Raw genomic sequence first — 20,966 nt, forward strand, 5'->3', positions numbered from 1 at the left:
GTTTACATGTTGGCGCCGAAACTAACTGTGTTCTGAGCGCTGTCTGCTGCCAAGTTTGATAGCGAAAGGAATTCCTTACCTAAGTCGTAATACAGTATCAGAATTAAGGAACTATTGACTACTGATGTCCGAAGCAAAATTCATCGTGGACGTTCCTCACACAGGTTGCGTGATAAATTCTTCGTATTGCTGAGACCCGAAGAAATAGGAAAAGTGTCGTCCACACATTTCAGAACATCAGTATTTCTTTGCTCCAGAAAATATATGGATGCAAACACGTCAAACAATATTTATAAGGCTATACAGAGCGGCTTTTTGCTTTGTGCTTCGTTTGTTGTTTTATTTCTAAGTGACAAATAACATCCAGAACTATTTTTCTCCTTCGACAGATCTGGCTATTTCATTTTTGAAACATCATCAGTTAATGAAAAAGCCAAATTAACGAAAATAACGATCGATACGACTTCCCATTAACTTATGAAGAGAGAGATACGCGAAGGAAGAAAATCCATTTCCACTGGCTTCTAACCATAACGCGAGCTGCTTCTACGCATCTAATACCGTCGTCCTAGACTGGACGTAGAACACTCTGGCTCTGAGCACTATGGGACTTAACTGCTGTGGTCAACAGTCCCCTAGAACTTAGAACTACTTAAACCTAACTAACCTAAGGACATCACACACATCCATGCCCGAGGCAGGATTCGAACCTACGACCGTAGCGGTTGCGTGGTACCAGACTGTAGCGCCTAGAACCGCTCGGCCACTCTGGCCGGCACGTAGAACACTCGCGTCCCTTCTGGCATAAAACAATACATCGAATCCTTATCGTCTCGCAATACTTCTTGCGCTTATTTAAGCAAATTTTCTTCGGTATACCTTATCCGCTGAAATTAAAAAAAATAATATTAGTATTGATAAACATATAACCGGCCGAAGTACGTTTCATCAAAATTCTTCCGGGAGATTGGCGTGTCCTGATTTGATAAGAATACCACACACCCTAACACAGGGATAAGCTAGATTCACTTGAAGCTAACTGGCAAGTGATTACTGACGTAGATAGCCGAAGAATGCGAACAGTATCTTTTATATTGACTTGTGACATGGTTTGTACAAAATGGGTCGCTTATAGCGCAAGAATTGTAGAAATAAGAAAAAACAGACACCTAATGTGCCATTTTATGGGTTTCATAAGGACTATAAGAGAAGTGAAACGGCACATTAAATGACTGCTTAATTACGATAGTCTAGAAACATTTACCGAGGAGTAACGTTTCTTTTTTAAGAACAACGAGTAGATAGTAAACAGCAGAAGACACGATGAATTGCAGAAAGGTATCATATGTTGTTGTTGTGGTCGTCAGTCCTGAGACTGGTTTGAGGCAGCTCTCCATGCTACTCTATCCTGTGCAAGCTTCTTCATCTCCCAGTACCTACTGCAGCCTACATCTTTCTGAATCTCCTTAGTGTATTCATCTCTTGGTCTCCCTCTACGATTTTTACCCTGCACGCTGCCCTCCAATACTAAATTGGTGATCCCTCGATGTCTCAGAACCGATCCCTTCTTCTAGTCAAGTTGTGCCACAAGCTCCTCTTCTCCCCAATTCTATTCAATACTTCCTCATTACTTATGTGATCTACCCATCTAATCTTCAGCATTCTTCTGTAGCACCACATTTCGAAAGCTTCTATTCTCTTCTTGTCTAAACTATTTATCGTCCACGTTTCACTTCCATACATGGCTATACTCCATACAAATACTTTCAGAAACGACTTCCTGACATTTAAATCTATACTCGATGTTAACAAATTTTTTTTCTTCAGATACGCTTTCCTTGCCATTGCCACATTTTGTATCCTCTCTACTTCGACCATCATCAGTTATTTTGCTCACCAAATAGCAAAACTCTTTTACTACTTTAAGTGTCTCATTTCCTAATCTAATTCCCTCAGCATCACCCGACTTAATTCGACTACATTCCATTATACCTAAATTCCATTATACCTACATTCCATTATACCTACACAATAACGTGAAGTTCTGTTCCCTACACTTCCGAAAAAACCAGTTTATGCGTTCTTTGAGTAGAAAATTGGTGTGAAACGCAGTTCCTACATTACTTAATGTACTATATAAATTACTGTTACTGTCGCTGAAGAGAGAAATACCCCATAAGCGTGATGATAAAATGACAAAACAATAAAACTGTTTCCTGATTCAGGAGAAAATAGTTCAACTATAGCAGCGCTGGAGCCACAAATTTCAAAATTCTTCTTCAAAAGTCGACTGAAGAAGAATTCCTTATATTAAACAAGTATCTGTCAGTTAGAAATTGGAGTGAAATGCAACAATGATCGAAACTTTATATTTTGTGCAAAACGTTTGTGTCAAACAAAGTGCCAGTCATAAGAACAGTCAGCAATATAAAAATACATCGTTTCTATGGACAGCATACACTGTTTGTCCATATGTCATAGTGATATGTGTCATTACTCACTTGTAGAACATTTTTGGCTTATACATTTACATAGTTTTAATATTTGAATATACTCTGGTACATTTGTTCAGTCTCTCCTTAGATTGTGTTTTGTATCGATGTCACATATCTTTGTATGATAATATTTGTATAGCTATAAATTCTGCTGAAGTTGTGTGGACTATCTGTTTAGTATTAAGTTATCTGACGATGGCCTAAGAAGCCGAAAGTCGGTTCACAACGAATTAATAAATATTACTGTGGAACATTAATGCTTTGTATAAGTTATTAATATAACATACTGTGTTTGCAATTACTTTCAGTGGGATAAATTGCAGTTATATGCAATTGCGAGAGTGTTTTTTTTCCAGTAGACGTTATCCCCTCCATGGAGCTCACCATCCTTTGGTGAGTTCATGCTTGGCTACCACGGACCCCAGCCTTTGCGGCACCTCTTCCCTTTCCGTTCTACACGTCTGTCCTGCTACTCTTCTTCCCTCCCGTGGGGAACATGGAAATGCGTTCCAAAGTTTCGATAGCCCGGCATCGGAACAGTCTCTCATCTTTCTTCGTTCTTCATCTCCCCCCCCCCTTACCTCTACTTCGGCGTTTTAACTTTCTCTTTGTTTCTTCATCCTCCCTGAGGGCTCCTGAAGAACGGCTCACGCGTTTGACGCGTAACAGGTGACTGGGTAACGCGTAATTCCCAGCCCCGAGTCAACAAGTAGGGTTCGCACATATTCCCTGGTACAGGCCAGGCCCAGGGAGGGGTGACTGCCTGAGTTGTTACCTTCCCAAACTGCCAACTGGTCCCTCTTGCCAGGAGTTCGGAAGGTGAGACCTGAGGTGTGAACAATCACCTAAGGTGGGTGACCCCCTCTGAGGTTGCCACCAGTTGGAAGGAGCTCGTCATCGTGGATGTTGGCAACCATGGTGGAATTTTTCGCAATGAGCAAGTCGCCTTCTTAGTCTGCATCTACTAAACATAAACGGAATAAGGCTAAAGATTCAAATACTCTCCCAGCTTCACTTCGGTTCCTCATGGTATCACATACCAAAGGAGGTCAGTCGTTTGCTACAGTTAATCCGTTTATTATTCAGAAAGATGATGCAGTTGCAAGACATGTGAAATCCTACTCTCGCTTACATAATGGCAGTTTGCTGTTGGAGACTAACTGTGATTTTCAAACCTAACAATTGCTTACAGCTTCGCTCCTGGCTATCCTGTTCGTGTCGAGGCTCATCGTATGCTGAATTCATCGCGTGGTGTTATTTATACTCGGCTGATTGATGGTCTGGCCAAGGGAGAAATCCAAACTTACAGCTCTCATCAGGATGACACTGCGGTCCATCAGGTAACGATAAAAGTTGCTGCAGTCTTCGTGCCTACAAGCACTCTTTTTCTCACATTTGATCGATTAGAGCTTCCATCAAAGATTAAGGCAGACTATGAAGTCGTCATTGTCTGACCGTACATTCCAAACCCGATGCCTTGCTACCAGTGTCACTGTTAAAATCACACTCGCGTGTCCTGCCAAAACAGGGCCAGGTTTGTTGCTTGTGGTAGAGGTGATCATGAGGGCGATTGCTCGCCTTCTTCTCCCCGCGCGCATCAGTTGTCATGGCAACCATGCTGCCTCATCCCGTGAATGTCCCGTGTATGTCGATAAGTGGGTCGTCGAGGAGATCAAGGTGAAGGAAAAAGTACCCTACCCTGTCACTCACAAGTTGTTGGCTAGTCAAAAGCCCAGCAGTTTACCAACTGGCGTTTGTTGCACCATTTTTACTACGCCTCGCTCTCCTTATCCTACAGCTGCGCAACAAGTCACCAAATCTTCGCTCCCGGTGGCTAAATCTCCTGCTACACAACAGGTAGACCGGAAAGGACAAAAGAAAGAATTTTTACCTCCCTACAGCCAACAAACGTCTGAGTCTTCGTCTGCCAACCATAAAGGCTCCAAGAAATGAAACAAACGCAAACGGTCATCTCCTTCCCCGACTCTGAGATCCTCTTCAATGGTGACCTCCATTTCGCCGGTGCAAACTGCCTTCCATTTTCTGTCCTGGAATCCCCAGGCTGACCCAGGGAAAATGTCGACACGTCTTTAGATTTGATGGAATAGGCTACTCCAGCCTCTGCGCCCTGTAGCGACGAGTTTTCGAAAACTGGCGCTTGGAAGCCACTGAGGTGACTACCCTTCATTTGCTCCTTCCTCCCTATTCCTCGTTATGACTCTTCTCCATTGGAACGTTCGTGACATTAGATCCAACAAGGAGGAATTACTGCTGTTCTTAGAACCACAGCGTCCAGGTTTTTCCTGCCTTCAGCAAATAAAACTGCGTCTTCTTTATTCCTGTCCGTTTTGACCTTTCCCCCAAGGACAGCATTCCATGTCATGGGGGTATTATGCAGCTCATGTGGTATGACATCCTTAGCCAAACCATCGCACTGAACACCTCGCAGCAAGCTGTTGCAGTCCATATTTTCCTTCCTCGTTTCATATTTTCGCTTTGAAATGTCTACATCCCTCTACCATTCGCTGTCACCAGGGCAGACTTCTTCCAGCTTATTGGTCAGCTCCACCCTTTTTCTCTGCCTGGCAACTGTATCGCCCACCGTCCCCTTTGGGGCTCTTCAAGAATCTGTCCGAGAGGTTCCCTTTGGGCTAAACTTCTCAATCAGTCTCATCTGTCTTAAAACTGGAGAAGCCATGTTCCTTTCAGACTCCACACACACTTATTCCCACTTGGACCTCTCATTCTGCTTTGCCCAGCCTACCCATCGTCTCAAACGGTTCGTTCTCTCTGACACATACTTAAGTTACCATTTCCCGTGCGCTAACTGTTTGCTGACTCATACCACAACTGCATATAAATCAACTGGCAGCTTCCTAAGGCCGACTGGAGGCTTTACGTCTCCCTGGAGACCTTCGATGAACAACATTTTCCTAGTTGTGATGAACAGGTAGAGCACCTTACAAACGTTATCCTTACCGCCACAGAACGTTCCATACCTCGCACATTGTCTTTCCCGTCTCGTGTCCCACTCCCTTGACGGACTGAAGCATGCCGCGAAGAGATTTGCGCACGGAGACTTGCTCTGCGCGTATTTAATCATCATACTATCATGCCGAACTGCATTCGCTAGAAAAAGTTGTGTTGCGCAGTGTTGTCGCATTCTCCGGGATAGCAAAAAAGCTAGTTGGATTTCATTTATTAGAGCTTTTAACAGTTTCACTCCTTCTTCCATCGTGTGGGGGCAACCTCCTTCGGCAAAGGTCTATTCCCTGATATCTAACGTGACCATAGTAGATGATATTGTGGGCCCTGAGGCTATCTCTAACAACTTAGACCGCTATTTTGCAGAACTTTCGAGCTCCACCCACTATCACCCCACCTTCTTCCCTCGGAAACGAGTGGAGGAGACTTGAGTGATATCCTTCTCCACTCAAAATCTACAATGTCGCCTTTACTACGAGGGATCTAGACCACGCCCTCACTTCATCCCGATGTTCCGCCCCAGGGCCGGCCAGTGACCATATTCCGATGTTACAGCACCTTCCTCTTGCAGGCAGGCACTTGCTCCCTCGTACGTACAATCGCATTTAGACAGATGGCACGCCCGCATCTCGTGGCCGTGCGGTAGCGTTCTCGCTTCCCACGCCCGGGTTCCCGGGTTCGATTCCCGGCGGGGTCAGGGATTTTCTCTGCCTCGTGATGGCTGGGTGTTGTGTGCTGTCCTTAGGTTAGTTAGGTTTCCGTAGTTCTAAGTTCTAGGCGACTGATGACCATAGATGTTACGTCCCATAGTGCTCAGAGCCATTTGAACCATTTTTGAACAGATGGCACGTTTCCCAGATGGTGGTCTCAAGTCGCTGTCAAATGGTTCAAATGGCTCTGGCTCTGAGCACTATGGGACTCAACTGCTGAGGTCATTAGTCCCCTAGAACTTAGAACTAGTTAAACCTAACTAACCTAAGGACTTCACAAACATCCATGCCCGAGGCAGGATTCGAACCTGCGACCGGAGCGGTCTTGCGGTTCCAGACTGCAGCGCCTTTAACCGCACGGCCACTTCGGCCGGCAGTCGCTGTCACATTCGTACCTAAGCTCGGTAAAGACGGAGACCTTCCTTCTAGCTGCTGCCCCATTTCTCTCACCAGCTGTGTTTGTAAGGTGGTGGAATGTATGATTCATGGCCATCTGATGTGGTGGCTTAAGTTTGAGAATCTACTAACCACTGCGCAATGTGGATCTGAGCGCGCCGTTCTGCAGTTGACCACCTCGTCACTATGTCAACCCATTTCATGAACGGTTGTCTGCGGAACAGACTGTCGTCGTGTTGTTTGAACTGTAGAAAGCGTACAATACCTGCTGTGAGGTTTCTGAGGCCGCCCACTCCGTTTCAAGTTGGTTCAGCCTTGGCGGACACGTTTATCCACGAGAATGGGGCGCCTCACAGCTCTGTCCTGAGCGACGACCTCTTTGCTATCGCCGTTAACCCTATTAGGCCTGTCTCAAACAAGCAGTCTTCCGCTCCCTTTTCGTCGACGAACTCGCAGATCTGCACGAACTTGTCTCCCTGAGCAGTGTCTTCAGCGATGTCTCGATCGTCTTTACGCGTGGAGCATCGGCAGTGGCTTTCGTTTTTCCACTGACAAAACCTTTATATGAGTGTCTGGCGGCGCTATAGATTTATTGCACCATCTTTGCATCTTGGGCTTGTTGCTCTTTCGTTCGCTGAAATACGAAATTCCTACGGCTCATGCTTGACGGAAACTTTATTGGCCTTCTCACGTGTCTTACTTGGCTGCACGCTCTACCTGGTCCCTTAGTGTCCTACGTGCCGTAAGCAGTCCTTCCTGAAGAGCTGATCGGACCACCCTTCCCCGTTTGTCCATTCAGAACTAGACTATGGTTGTTTTGTTTATTCATCTTAACACAATCCACCATTGCGGAATACGTTCGGCTAGACCGGTTGAGAGTCTCTACGCAGAGACTGCCGAACTACCACTGTCATCCAGCGTGAGATCCTCCTCAGCGGATACGCATGCTGTTTGTCAGCCATGCCCAGCCACCCATCCTAGGCCCTCTTTTTCGATGACTGGCTTGAGCGCCAGTATGGGGCGCGCCCTTCTTCTCTGTTACCTCCCAGAATTGGCTTTCAGCTACTGCTACTGCAGCTTCACTTCACGCTACCTGCCACATTCCCAATGGGTGTGAACCCTTCGCCACCTAGACGTCGTGTGACGGCGTGTTCATCTCAGACTTCATTCACTTCCTAAGGACAGTACTCTGGATTCGGTCTATCACTATCAGTTTCTTCACCTTAGCGATAGCACCTTCGTATATACTGATGGCTGCTCTTCGCCTTCTATCAGGCCACCCAGTACACTCAGAAACACATTTTTAATTGTGTCATATGCTCTGATTCTCTCAGTGCCCTTCAGAGCCTCTGTGTGCTATGCGCAGTCCAGTCCTTAGTACAATAGGTTCAAGAAAGCTTCCACTTGCTCGCTCTTCAGGGACCCACTGTGATGTTCGTGTGGGTTTCTGGTGACGTCAGTCTGACGGGAAATGAGGCTACTAACGCTGCTGCCAAGGCTTCCTACCTCGGCCTGCTAGCTCTTCGATTCCATCGGATGATCTCCGTGTTGCTGTCTGTCGCCACTGGCCTTCTCTTCATGGGAGCAAGCACCGCGGGTATTAAACCTCTCCCAGCGGCTTTGTCGACTTCCACTCGGCCCTCTCGTCGCAAGGAGATCATTTTAGATAGGTTGCGTATTGGGCACTTTCTTTTTAGCCATCGCCTTTTGTTAAATGGTGATCATCCACCACTTTGACACCAGTGGGTGTCACGACTGTGTATGTTAAGACTGTGGTAATTACTTATGATTTACGGCCTTTCAAAACATAAGTGAATGAGAAGCCAGCGGCCGTCCAGTACAGTGATGCGTGTTCTGTCGGCAGGCGCTGGACCTGTTCTGGCACGAGGACTGCCTCAAGTGCGGCTGCTGCGACTGCAGGCTCGGCGAGGTGGGCTCCACGCTCTACACCAAGGCCAACCTCATCCTCTGCAAGAGGGACTACCTGAGGTGAGTCCATCTCAGCCTGTCCGTGGAACGACGTCCCAGTTTCAGTGGTATACTATAATGGTTCAATTTAGACTATTTATAACGAATCTGTCCAAATGAAGGTAAATACATCTAATTTCTCTTATAAACGTTCTATATGTGCACCTTGAATTAGTCGAGACACATCCAACGTAAAATACAATTCTTCATACAATATACACTCCTGGAAATTGAAATAAGAACACCGTGAATTCATTGTCCCAGGAAGGGGAAACTTTATTGACACATTCCTGGGGTCAGATACATCACATGATCACACTGACAGAACCACAGGCACACAGACACAGGCAACAGAGCATGCACAATGTCGGCACTAGTACAGTGTATATCCACCTTTCGCAGCAATGCAGGCTGCTATTCTCCCATGGAGACGATCGTAGAGATGCTGGATGTAGTCCTGTGGAACGGCTTGCCATGCCATTTCCACCTGGCACCTCAGTTGGACCAGCGTTCGTGCTGGACGTGCAGACCGCGTGAGACGACGCTTCATCCAGTCCCAAACATGCTCAATGGGGGACAGATCCGGAGATCTTGCTGGCCAGGGTAGTTGACTTACACCTTCTAGAGCACGTTGGGTGGCACGGGATACATGCGGACGTGCATTGTCCTGTTGGAACAGCAAGTTCCCTTGCCGGTCTAGGAATGGTAGAACGATGGGTTCGATGACGGTTTGGATGTACCGTGCACTATTCAGTGTCCCCTCGACGATCACCAGTGGTGTACGGCCAGTGTAGGAGATCGCTCCCCACACCATGATGCCGGGTGTTGGCCCTGTGTGCCTCGGTCGTATGCAGTCCTGATTGTGGCGCTCACCTGCACGGCGCCAAACACGCATACGACCATCATTGGCACCAAGGCAGAAGCGACTCTCATCGCTGAAGACGACACGTCTCCATTCGTCCCTCCATTCACGCCTGTCGCGACACCACTGGAGGCGGGCTGCACGATGTTGGGGCGTGGGCGGAAGACGGCCTAACGGTGTGCGGGACCGTAGCCCAGCTTCATGGAGACGGTTGCGAATGGTCCTCGCCGATACCCCAGGAGCAACAGTGTCCCTAATTTGCTGGGAAGTGGCGGTGCGGTCCCCTACGGCACTGCGTAGGATCCTACGGTCTTTGCGTGCATCCGTGCGTCGCTGCGGTCCGGTCCCAGGTCGACGGGCACGTACACCTTCCGCCGACCACTGGCGTCAACATCGATGTACTGCGGAGACCTCACGCCCCACGTGTTGAGCAATTCGGCGGTACGTACACCCGGCCTCCCGCATGCCCACTATACGCCCTCGCTCAAAGTCCGTCAACTGCACATACGGTTCACGTCCACGCTGTCGCGGCATGCTACCAGTGTTAAAGACTGCGATGGAGCTCCGTATGCCACGGCAAACTGGCTGACACTGACGGCGGCGGTGCACAAATGCTGCGCAGCTAGGCGTTCGACGGCCAACACCGCGGTTCCTGGTATGTCCGCTGTGCCGTGCGTGTGATCATTGCTTGTACAGCAAGTATGGTGGGTCTGACACACCGGTGTCAATGTGTTCTTTTTTCCATTTCCAGGAGTGTAGTTAAAGGTCCAGAGTAATGGAAACAATAGCATCTTCAATTCTGTATCTTAACTCTGACTTATCATTAGGCAATGGCTGAATGTAGACAGGATCTTTTATAAAGCCCCGAAGAAAAAAATCGCATGGCATGATGTCAGGTGAACTTGGGAGCCCAACAGGAAAGAGCTCTGTCGTTTTGAATATTACGGCCAACCACTGTCGTACAAAGAGATGCCAAAGGGGAAGAGTTCCATCTTGCTGCCAATTAATATTTTCAGGTTCCCCTCCTAACTGGGGCAGAGGAGATCACAAAAATTCATTGGATTGTTCTTCCTCATCCATCCTACAGCCCTGCTCTCGCACTTTTCGACTTCAATCTGTTTGGCGCCATGAAACATGCACTCCGCAGGACGCAGGACGTGGATGAGGGAGGTTATTGATGCACCACGACATTGGCTCCGACGTCGACCAGTAGAGTGGTAGTATGCGGGCATACAGGCCCTATCAGTAAGGTGGCGTAATGCTGTCGCATTGAACGGAGATAATGCTGAAAAATAGGTTTTTGTAGCCAGAAGATTGGGGAGTAACATAGTATATTCGAATCCAGAATAAAACCAACCCGCTTTCAGAAAAAAAAAGTGCGTTGTATTACTTACTGAACGCCTCTCGCATAATCACTGTCATTGCGTGTCAATTAATTTCACATGCGTAGCAACATCTCCCCGAAACACTGTCCTTCCTCTCCCACACAGCACCAACCAAACGCCTCCTCCATAAATGAAAAGTACTTGAATACTCGTTGCTCTGTGCTGGAAAGACGGTAGCGCTGTGACTTAACAGGACCTCCCCTTTCTACAGTTACAACCTTTAGTCATCGGGAATAATAGAAAATATGAAGGTGGCATTTATTTCCAGCCTTGCTGAATGGAGGCGGGCACTTTTTGTAGGTTTTCTCAGCTGATTGATTGATCTCGCCAGCGAGGTCCAGCTCATGACGTAGAGCATGCCATCCAACAATTCCATTCGCCTTTATAAGTACTCTTCTTTTTCTTTAATTCTCTGCCTTGAAAAGTGGAGCGCGCTTGTTATAGGGGAAAGTGCCTATTATCGGGTTCTCATTTGAAATTTAAAAAATTATCGGTAAATTAGAAGTTGTGGAAAGTGTCTTACAGTAGTACTCAGGAATATTTAAATACTTCCCTTACAAAAGATCTGCCAAATCTTTTCTCGTTCTTTAATAGTAGAACAAAGAATTAAAACTTGTAGTTTTTACCTTCGGAGAGCATGGTTCCTAATTTCTGGTTTTCGGATTTCCTAATTACGGGTTGTAAATAAACACAAAAATGTAACGAATTAGAAACATAGCCTTTATTCGCAACAAACGTTTGTTTTAAAAGTAAATAGTGCTGCATAACAGTCGGTTAACCTGCAGACGTTTCAGCCATAACAAGATACAGAAGTCACATTTAAAAACTTAACCAAGTATCATCGTCGACACCTGTACAAAGCTCATAGCAGTAGTGAAAGCAACCGATGCCCTTAATCCATGTGTTTTTAGATGTGGTCAGTTGAACACAGCTTCCAGCCGCGGTGGCCGAGCGGTTCTAGGCCCTACAGTCCGGAGCCGCGCGACTGCTACGGTCATGGATGTGTGTGATGTCCTTAGGTTAGTTAGGTTTAAGTAGTCCTAAGTTCTAGGGGACTGATTACCTCAGATGTTAAGTCTCATAGTGCTCAGAGCCATTTGAACCATTTGACCACAGCTGGTCGCAGTAAATGCACTCCTTCTCTTCATAGTCAGATGATGAGTCTTTCATCATGGTTTCAGAAACGCTTGAATCTGAGTCTTCCTCACCATGATCTTTCTGCTTGCTCTGGTTTTTTGTTACGGACAGCTTCCTTCTGGTTGCCCCACGTGTTGCAGGTCTATCAAATGCATCAAATGAAGCTGCTGGAGTAGGCTTTGTTGAAGGTGATGTCTTCCCTACAGTCATGGTACTTGCTTTATTTTCGCTTTAGCCAGGGATTGTTACAAAGCCCTTTTAAAAGCAATTAACGTCGAAAATATTGCTTTACCTGCACTTGGTGATAGATGGTGGGAGTACAGGTGTTCGGCTAATTTCAAAAATTGTAACCGCTTTTTCTCGCATTCCATTAACTGCAGTCGACAATGGCCCTGTTATGGCTACTGAGGCCTTTATCCACATTTTCTGCACATTGTTGAAGAGGAAAATCCACAGATGAAGAAACGAGGTGGTCAAGGATAGAACTCACATTTTTTAAACTATTTGCAGCCATTTCAATCGTTGCGGGTCTGCAGTGTGCCCAACTCATCAATGGTCCAACGTCTTTGTTTCTCAAACGCTGGAAGGTAGCACCTGGAAAAAAATTCAAAACGTCTGTAGAAACTGACGCCAAATTTCGAGTACCCGAAATAGTGCAACCTATTATTACCCGCTATTATGGAGCGTCCTATTTAGGCACAACCTATTTCCTTGAGTGAGCTGTGTACGACACGTTTTATTAATTAGATAAGAAAGAGCATGTTTCAAGTTACGGTTTCGTATAAAATACTTTGGAAGTACATCCAACCTAGCCGCGCGGGATTAGCCGAGCGGTCTTAGGCACTGCAGTCATGGACTGTGCGGCTGGTCCCGGTGGAGGTTCGAGTCCTCCCTCGGGCATGGGTGTGTGTGTTTGTCCTTAGGATAATTTAAGTTAAGTAGTGTGTAAGCTTAGGGACTGATGACCTTAGCAGTTAAGTCTCATAAGATTTCACATACATTTGAACATTTTTTTTAACATCTAACCTAGCTTGCGGATGGACTTCCAACTGAATGTTTATCCTGACTAAAATGCAAAAACAGTTGTCGATAGCAGCACCGGTACCAAGCTCACAACGGCGTATTAGAATGACCTTCGCTACTGGTTGTCGGAGCGAGCTACGGAGTGCAGAACCAAGCAAGGTCGATATTCAGCTATCTGAAATTAGGCAGCCACCCGAAATATGGGTACTCTACCCTGAATGTAATCCGTTACCCCTTCCCCCCCCCCCTCCCCAACCAAAAAAAGCAGTCCGCTCCTGCCTCTGCTCGTGCAGATGCCTCGGGAACGCTTTTCTGAGTCAGGCGTAGAACCCTGCACTGTGATGAGCAAAAGCAAAGCGTTCCGTACACTGAGATCCGCACCCAGCAGCGACAGCAACAGCCCGGAGGCTGAGGTCCGCAGTTCGCAGCCCGGCGTCGTAACACGCACAACCGCGGCAGCTGCACGGACTGCGACAGGAGCGGAGTAATGGTCCACGTATTTAGGACGCCAACCCGAGCAGAGCAGGGTTACCTGGGTTAGCTGAATAACTTAAAATTTGCAAAAAAACGTTGAACAGCCAAGATCGCATAAATATTTATTTACTTACAAACAGACTTTGCTATCATAAAGTAATAAATATTAACGAGAGCTTGGCTGCTGATTGTTTTTAGCTAGAAAAAGAAATCGCCCCTTCCCTCTTCTCAAAATGAGAAAATTCAATTAACTTAAAATCGTATGGGCTACTGAGACAGTGTAGTAATTAGTCCTATAGTTGGGGATATTCTGATTACTGTGCAACTGATCTTACATTTTGGGGACACCATGCACGGGGTATTAATATGATGCAAAATTCTGTTTGGGACATTTAGTAATTTAGTATTGTGGGGAGCATGCGAGACAGTATGTTAGTCTACTCAGCTCGTAACGAGCACTACGCAGTAAACTGATATATATATCCAGACCAGGACACCGTCAAAACTGTAAAGACAAGACAGTTAATAACAACATCTAAATTAAATCCTGGTATTATATTTTTGCGGGTATTTAAGGGAAATGTATTAACCCAGGACACTGTCAAAACAGTAAAGATAAGACTTTCAATAATACCAACCCAGCAAAATCCTAGCGTCGTCTATTTGGGGGGAAATGAACCAGCTCCAAGCAAGCACCACACCATAATTAACATACAGACACCCACATCATGTCATTGTCAGAAACTGATAGATAATAAAACCTTCCTTCTTAGAAAGACCAACCAGTAAATACTTCAACCCCCTCCTCTCCCATAAAAGGATTCTTCACATTCTGTTCCTTCAAGAAGAGCATCCTAACCCAAGATGATAGAGAAGTAAATCACTCTCCTGAAAAGAAAATTACATCCCCATCCTGTGGTCTGAATGGACGAATGAATGAATTGCGTGTGGGGGGGGAGGGGGGGGGGCGAGCACCAGTTGATAGCCAAACCAATTACAAAACCATGCACAACCAACCAACCTACTGTAATTAGTCCAATCTTGAATAAAATCATTTTGGGTATTAGGCCACGCCTTAAAGCAACCAGTTGCCGACGTTTCGACCGACTTCGCAGCAGTCCTCTTCAGGGAGGTTAATTATTGGATACTGCTGAATATTTTCCCCTGTAGCCTATACAGTCTGTTCGGTTTTTCCATGAGTACTAACGATACATGCGAGGGTTGAATGAAAAGTAATGCCTCCACCTTCGTTAATTGGGTTTGGACTAGAATATTTTAATAAATTCAACACAGAAATAATCTTTAGAATGTGATCTTTAATTACCAATTTTCCACGCAATTACCAGCAAGTTGGATACATGTCTGTCAACGATGCACAAGTTTTCTGAGGCCGTCACGGAAGAAGTCGACACTCTGTTTCCGCAACCACAGTGGCTCTGAGCACTATGGGACTCAACTGCTGTGGTCATAAGTCCCCTAGCACTTAGAACTACTTAAACCTAACTAACCTAAGGACAGCACACAACACCCAGCCATCACGAGGCAGAGAAAATCCCTGACCCCGCCGGGAATCGAACCCGGGAACCCGGGCGTGGGAAGCGAGAACGCTACCGCACGACCACGAGATGCGGGCGCAACCACAGTCTCACAGTTCTCTCAAGGTCTTCATCAGAAGTATAATGATGTCCCCGTCTTTCACTATCGGGAACAGCTGGCAGTCAGATTTCAAGTCTGTGGGCTTTTATTTCAGGAGTCAGCATCTGGGGTACCCATCGTGCACAGATCTTCCGATAGCCAAGCAAAGCAATAATGTAACCCATACGTTCTTGTGAAATGCCGATTGTGCTTGCAGTTTCTCTCTGAGTGATACGACGATCGTCCTGGATCAATCTGTCAAAATTTTGGTTGTGAAACTCGGTGGTTGCTGTCACAGGACGTCCAACTCTTTGTTTGACTCGCAGGTCAGATGTTCCCACCTCAACATCTTTAAACTTACTCGCCCAACCACGCACAGTACTCACACGAACACAATCACCATAACCTGCTTTCATTCTCTGATGAATCTCCTTTGGGGCGACATCTTCTGCTGTCAAGAATTCAATGACTGTACGTTGCTTAAATCGCATTGACCGACCGTCTGTGCAAGATTGTATACTTTACGCTGTAACAACACAACCGTTCAATGCTAAGGCTTCCCGCCAACTGGAGCTGTAGAGAAGAGGCTACGGAACAAGCCAGTACCTACCGCATACCAATGCAACCAACTGTTGAAGAGTTACGAAGGCGAAGACACTACTTTTCAGTCAACCCTCGTGTCTGGGATGTCATGGTAAATGGCCGTACAGGCTTCCGAACTTGTAGTCCAATCTTGTCTTGACAATCTCTGTTAATGCGACACGTAGTGAGCTGAAGAACATCTCTAGATTATTCACTTGGCACTGGTTCTTGGTATATTGTAAGCTTACACGTGAGTCGAACAAACCTTTGGCCGTTCATGCCACCCTTCTTCATATACATTCGATATTCCCTGTTAGTCCTTTTTGGTAACGGTCCCACACACTTGAACAATACCCCAAGATGGGACACATGAGTAAGATGAGTAAGCAAATCTCCTTTATAGGCTGACTGTATTTTACATACACCCTGTCAATGAGCCGAAGGCTGACATTTCCTTCCGTACCACTGTGCATTTGTGATCATCCCGTTTCATATGCTACACCCAGGTATTAGTAGGAGTAGAACGATTGCAAATGTGACTCGTAGGAATTCACGCTTAAATCTTATCAAGATCTGACAATATTGGAACTTCCCCAAAACCGTGGTCGCAACCAAGGGTTTGAAGTCAATTTTATTTTGATTATAGGGTGATGCGTCCCATACAATAATATCAAGGCAGTGTGTGTGTGTGTGTGTGTGTGTGTGTGTGTGTGAGAGAGAGAGAGAGAGAGAGAGAGAGAGAGAGAGAGAGAGAGAGAACAAAGTATATGGTTTACTCGATTTCTGGTACCAGTTCACTGGCATGCTGAGAGAATCTCACTATTCTGTATACTGTTTTATGAACGAGACAATCGAAGCAATGGATGAACGGAAGTGGGCCAACACAAAGAAAGCCAAAGTCAACTGCAACTGCCGGAAAGGTGAAGCCCTGGATTTCTGAGTTACGAGAGTGATTGTCGTTCTTGATTACTTTGCAAGGAATAAAACAATAACTGTCAAAACTATGCAAGTATTTTTCACCAGATATATGTGAGACAGTGCGTGAAAAGAGACTTGAGGTACAAAAGAAAAAAAAATGATCTTTCATTAAGACCATGAAAATTGTTTCGGTGATGGAAAATGTAAATTATCTGAAGTACAGAACGTTGCAACGTTCATACTATTTTGACACTATTCACCAGATTTGGCACCTGTCTTTCAGGTGCTCTCACATCATCACATCGAAACTTTTCTCTAAAACTTCACTAAAGGTCTGGAAGAAGAAATAAAAAGTTTGAGGTTTGCCGATGACATTGTAATTTTGACAAAGAAAGCAAAAGGCTTTAAAGTTCGACGGAACGGATATAATCATGAAAATAGGTTGGCGAGTTTTGGAAGTGCTCAGCAAAATAATTGAAGATGGCCGAAGCTGAAAGGATATAAAATTCGGATTGGCAACAGCACGAAGGGCATTTCTAAAAGGGTAATTTGTTAACATCGAATATAAATATGTCAGCAGATTACTGCTGAAAGTATTTGTATGGAGTCTGGGCTAGTGCGGAAGCGAGACGTGGACAATAAACAGTTCAGACAACAAGCGAATAGAAGCTTTTGAAATGTAGTGCTAAAATGCTGAAGATGAGATAGGTTGATAGACTAATTAATGAGGCGGTACTGAATCGAATTGGGGTAAAAAGAATTGTATGACACAACTTTACAAATCGAAGGGACCAGTTGATAGGAGACAGTCTGAGATATGCAGAAATCGTGAGCCTGGTAATAGAGACAAGTGGGAGGAGTAGAAAAAAGGGAGACCAAGTCTTGAATGGATGTAGGTTGGATTAGTTCAGCAGAGGGGAATGGGCTTGGATAGCTGAGACGAAGCAGTCTTGCGATAGAAGACAGCAACACAAGAAGCTTAAGGGAAGCCAGGATTTGATTGTTGGGCTAGTGGCGTGGGTTCAACAAATGCACGTGGTAATAAACTGGACTTGTAATAGAACGCAAAACGGCACTATATATATGTTAATATATAAAATTTAAGTTATTGTGGATACCGGGCAGAAATCAATCAGTAAAATTCTTTTGTCAGTGGTATCTCGAAAGAGAAATTTTTCTATATGGCAGTGAAGTAAACGTCGTTTAGAGATGGCAGTAAACATTTGCGCATGCATGTCGGGAATCCACGTCTTTCCAGCAAGTGCTGTAGTTTTAAGCAGTAATGAGTTAGTGAACGGGGGAAGCAGTACAGTGAAAGTCATGAAGAGAGGAGAAGTACATGGAAAAGGACTTCCATCTTGTTCAGTGCTGACGACACAGTACTGTTTCCACTTCGTACGGCCATCTCCATGGTAAACGTATGAAAGTCAGTGTAGTGTTTTCTGTCTCGACGACAGCGAAAGTCATTAGACACAGATCTTTGCTCGCGTTTTTTTGTTATTGTAACGGAAGGAAGGGCGCGTCCTTTTGAAGGACATGTCCGAAAGAACAGATACCATCTTCATATAGTTAAGGCTTACCAGCCAATGATCTTCTTCAATGCGGAAGCACTCACATTGCCCGAACTCTTACGGGAGTCGGTATATTGATTGCCGCTAGTAATGAGTATAGTGGGCAGGGGCACTACAAATGCCATACAGTGTTATAGGCCCTTTGCTGTTCCTTATCTATATAAACGATTAGGGAGACAATCTCAGTAGCTGTCTTAGGTTGTTTGCAGATGACGCTGTCGTTTATCGACTAATAAAGTCATCAGAAGATCAAAACAAACTGCAAAACGATTTAGAAAAGATATCTGAATGGTGCGAAAATTGGAAGTTGACCCTCAATAACGAAAAGGGTGAGGTCATCCACATGAGTGCTAAAAGGAATTCGTTAAACTTCGGTTACACAATAAATCAGTCTGATCTAAGAGCCGTAAATTCAGCTAAATACGTAGGTATTACAATTATGAACAACTTAAATTGGGAGGAACACATAGAAAATGTTGTGGAGAAGGCTAACCAAAGACTACCTTTTATTGGCAGGACACTTAGAAAATTTAACAGATCTACTGAGGAGACTGCCTGCACAACGCTTGTCCGTCCTCTCTTAGAATAATGCCGTGCGGAATGGGATACTTACCAGATAGGACTGACGGAGAACATCGAAAAAGTTCAAAGAAGGGCAGCACGTTTTGTATTATCGCGAAATATGGGAGAGAGCGTCACAGAAATGATACAGGATTTGGGCTGGACACCATTAAAAGAAAGGCGTTTTTCGTTGCGACGGAATCTTCTCACGAAATTCCAGTCACCAACTTTCTCCTCCGAATGCGAAAATACACTCCTGGAAATGGAAAAAAGAACACATTGACACCGGTGTGTCAGACCCACCATACTTGCTCCGGACACTGCGAGAGGGCTGTACAAGCAATGATCACACGCACGGCACTGCGAACACACCAGGAACCGCGGTGTTGGCCGTCGAATGGCGCTAGCTGCGCAGCATTTGTGCACCGCCGCCGTCAGGGTCAGCCAGTTTGCCGTGGCATACGGAGTTCCATCGCAGTCTTTAACACTGGTAGCATGCCGCGACAGCGTGGACGTGAACCGTATGTGCAGTTGACGGACTTCGAGCGAGGGCCTATAGTGGGCATGCGGGAGGCCGGGTGGACGTACCGCCGAATTGCTCAACACGTGGGGCGTGAGGTCTCCACAGTACATCGATGTTGTCGCCAGTGGTCGGCGGAAGGTGCACGTGCCCGTCGACCTGGGACCGGACCGCAGCGACGCACGGATGCACGCCAAGACCGTAGGATCCTACGCAGTGCCGTAGGGGACCGCACCGCCACTTCCCAGCAAATTAGGGACACTGTTGCTCCTGGGATATCGTCGAGGACCATTCGCAACCGTCTCCATGAAGCTGGGCTACGGTCCCGCACACCGTTAGGCCGTCTTCCGCTCACGCCCCAACATCGTGCAGCCCGCCTCCAGTGGTGTCGCGACAGGCGTGAATGGAGGGACGAATGGAGACGTGTCGTCTTCAGCGATGAGAGCCGCTTCTGCCTTGGTGCCAATGATGGTCGTATGCGTGTTTGGCGCCGTGCAGGTGAGCGCCACAATCAGGACTGCATACGACCGAGGCACACAGGGCCAACACCCGGCATCATGGTGTGGGGAGCGATCTCCTACACTGGCCGTACACCACTGGTGATCGTCGAGGGGACACTGAATAGTGCACGGTACATCCAAACCGTCATCGAACCCATCGTTCTACCATTCCTAGACCGGCAAGGGAACTTGCTGTTCCAACAGGACAATGCACGTCCGCATGTATCCCGTGCCACCCAACGTGCTCTAGAAGGTATAAGTCAACTACCCTGGCCAGCAAGATCTCCGGATCTGTCCCCCATTGAGCATGTTTGGGACTGGATGAAGCGTCGTCTCACGCGGTCTGCACGTCCAGCACGAACGCTGGTCCAACTGAGGCGCCAGGTGGAAATGGCATGGCAAGCCGTTCCACAGGACTACATCCAGCATCTCTACGATCGTCTCCATGGGAGAATAGCAGCCTGCATTGCTGCGAAAGGTGGATATACACTGTACTAGTGCCGACATTGTGCATGCTCTGTTGCCTGTGTCTATGTGCCTGTGGTTCTGTCAGTGTGATCATGTGATGTATCTGACCCCAGGAATGTGTCAATAAAGTTCCCCTTCCTGGGACAATGAATTCACGGTGTTCTTATTTCAATTTCCAGGAGTGTATTTTGTTGACACCGACCTACATAGGGAGAAACGATCACCACGATAAAATAAGGGAAGTCAGAGCTCGTACGGAAAGATATAGGTGTTCGTTCTTTCCGCGCGCTGTACGAGATTGGAATAACAGAGAATTGTGAAGGTGGTTCGATGAACCCTCTGCCAGACACTTAAAAGTGCTTTGCAGAGTATCCATATACGAGGGTTGTTTTTTAAGTACGGTCCGTTCGCGCGTATAGTCCCGTAGTTTGCGCGGACGCCGCAACAAGCCACCGCGCCACTTGCCGGCATCCTTCCCGTTCACACTGATGCAAGTTGCAGCTCTGTAGCTGACGTGTACGCATCGCTGTGCTACTTTATAATGTTTACGATTATTGAATCGCCCGCCGCGTGTGAGATACGGACAGTAATACGTTTTTTGACCGCGAGAAGCCTATCAGTTGCAGAAATTCATCGTCAGTTAACAGAAGTTTATGGCTTCAATGCAATGAGTGAAGGTAAAGTGCGTCAATGGGTTAGAGAGTTTAAAAATGGCCGTCAAAACGTCCATGACGAAGAACGCTCAGGCCGGCCCTCTGTGATCACTGATGATTTGG

At 46.3% G+C, this 20,966-nt stretch overlaps 1 protein-coding gene across 1 annotated transcript in view; it reads left to right on the forward strand.

Annotated features, from left to right (window-relative positions):
* LOC126095353 (LIM domain only protein 3-like) overlaps nucleotides 1–20,966 on the forward strand; it is a gene marked incomplete at its 5' end in the record, with an annotated part of 69,983 nt that overhangs the window by 3,674 nt on the left and 45,343 nt on the right. The window contains one exon of the mRNA XM_049910161.1: nucleotides 8,451–8,575. Coding sequence (XP_049766118.1) covers nucleotides 8,451–8,575 — 125 coding nt within the window. The remainder of the gene's footprint in view (nucleotides 1–8,450; nucleotides 8,576–20,966) is intronic.

The sequence above is a fragment of the Schistocerca cancellata genome, chromosome 8, assembly GCF_023864275.1.
Source record: "Schistocerca cancellata isolate TAMUIC-IGC-003103 chromosome 8, iqSchCanc2.1, whole genome shotgun sequence".
Classification (NCBI taxonomy): domain Eukaryota; kingdom Metazoa; phylum Arthropoda; class Insecta; order Orthoptera; family Acrididae; genus Schistocerca; species Schistocerca cancellata.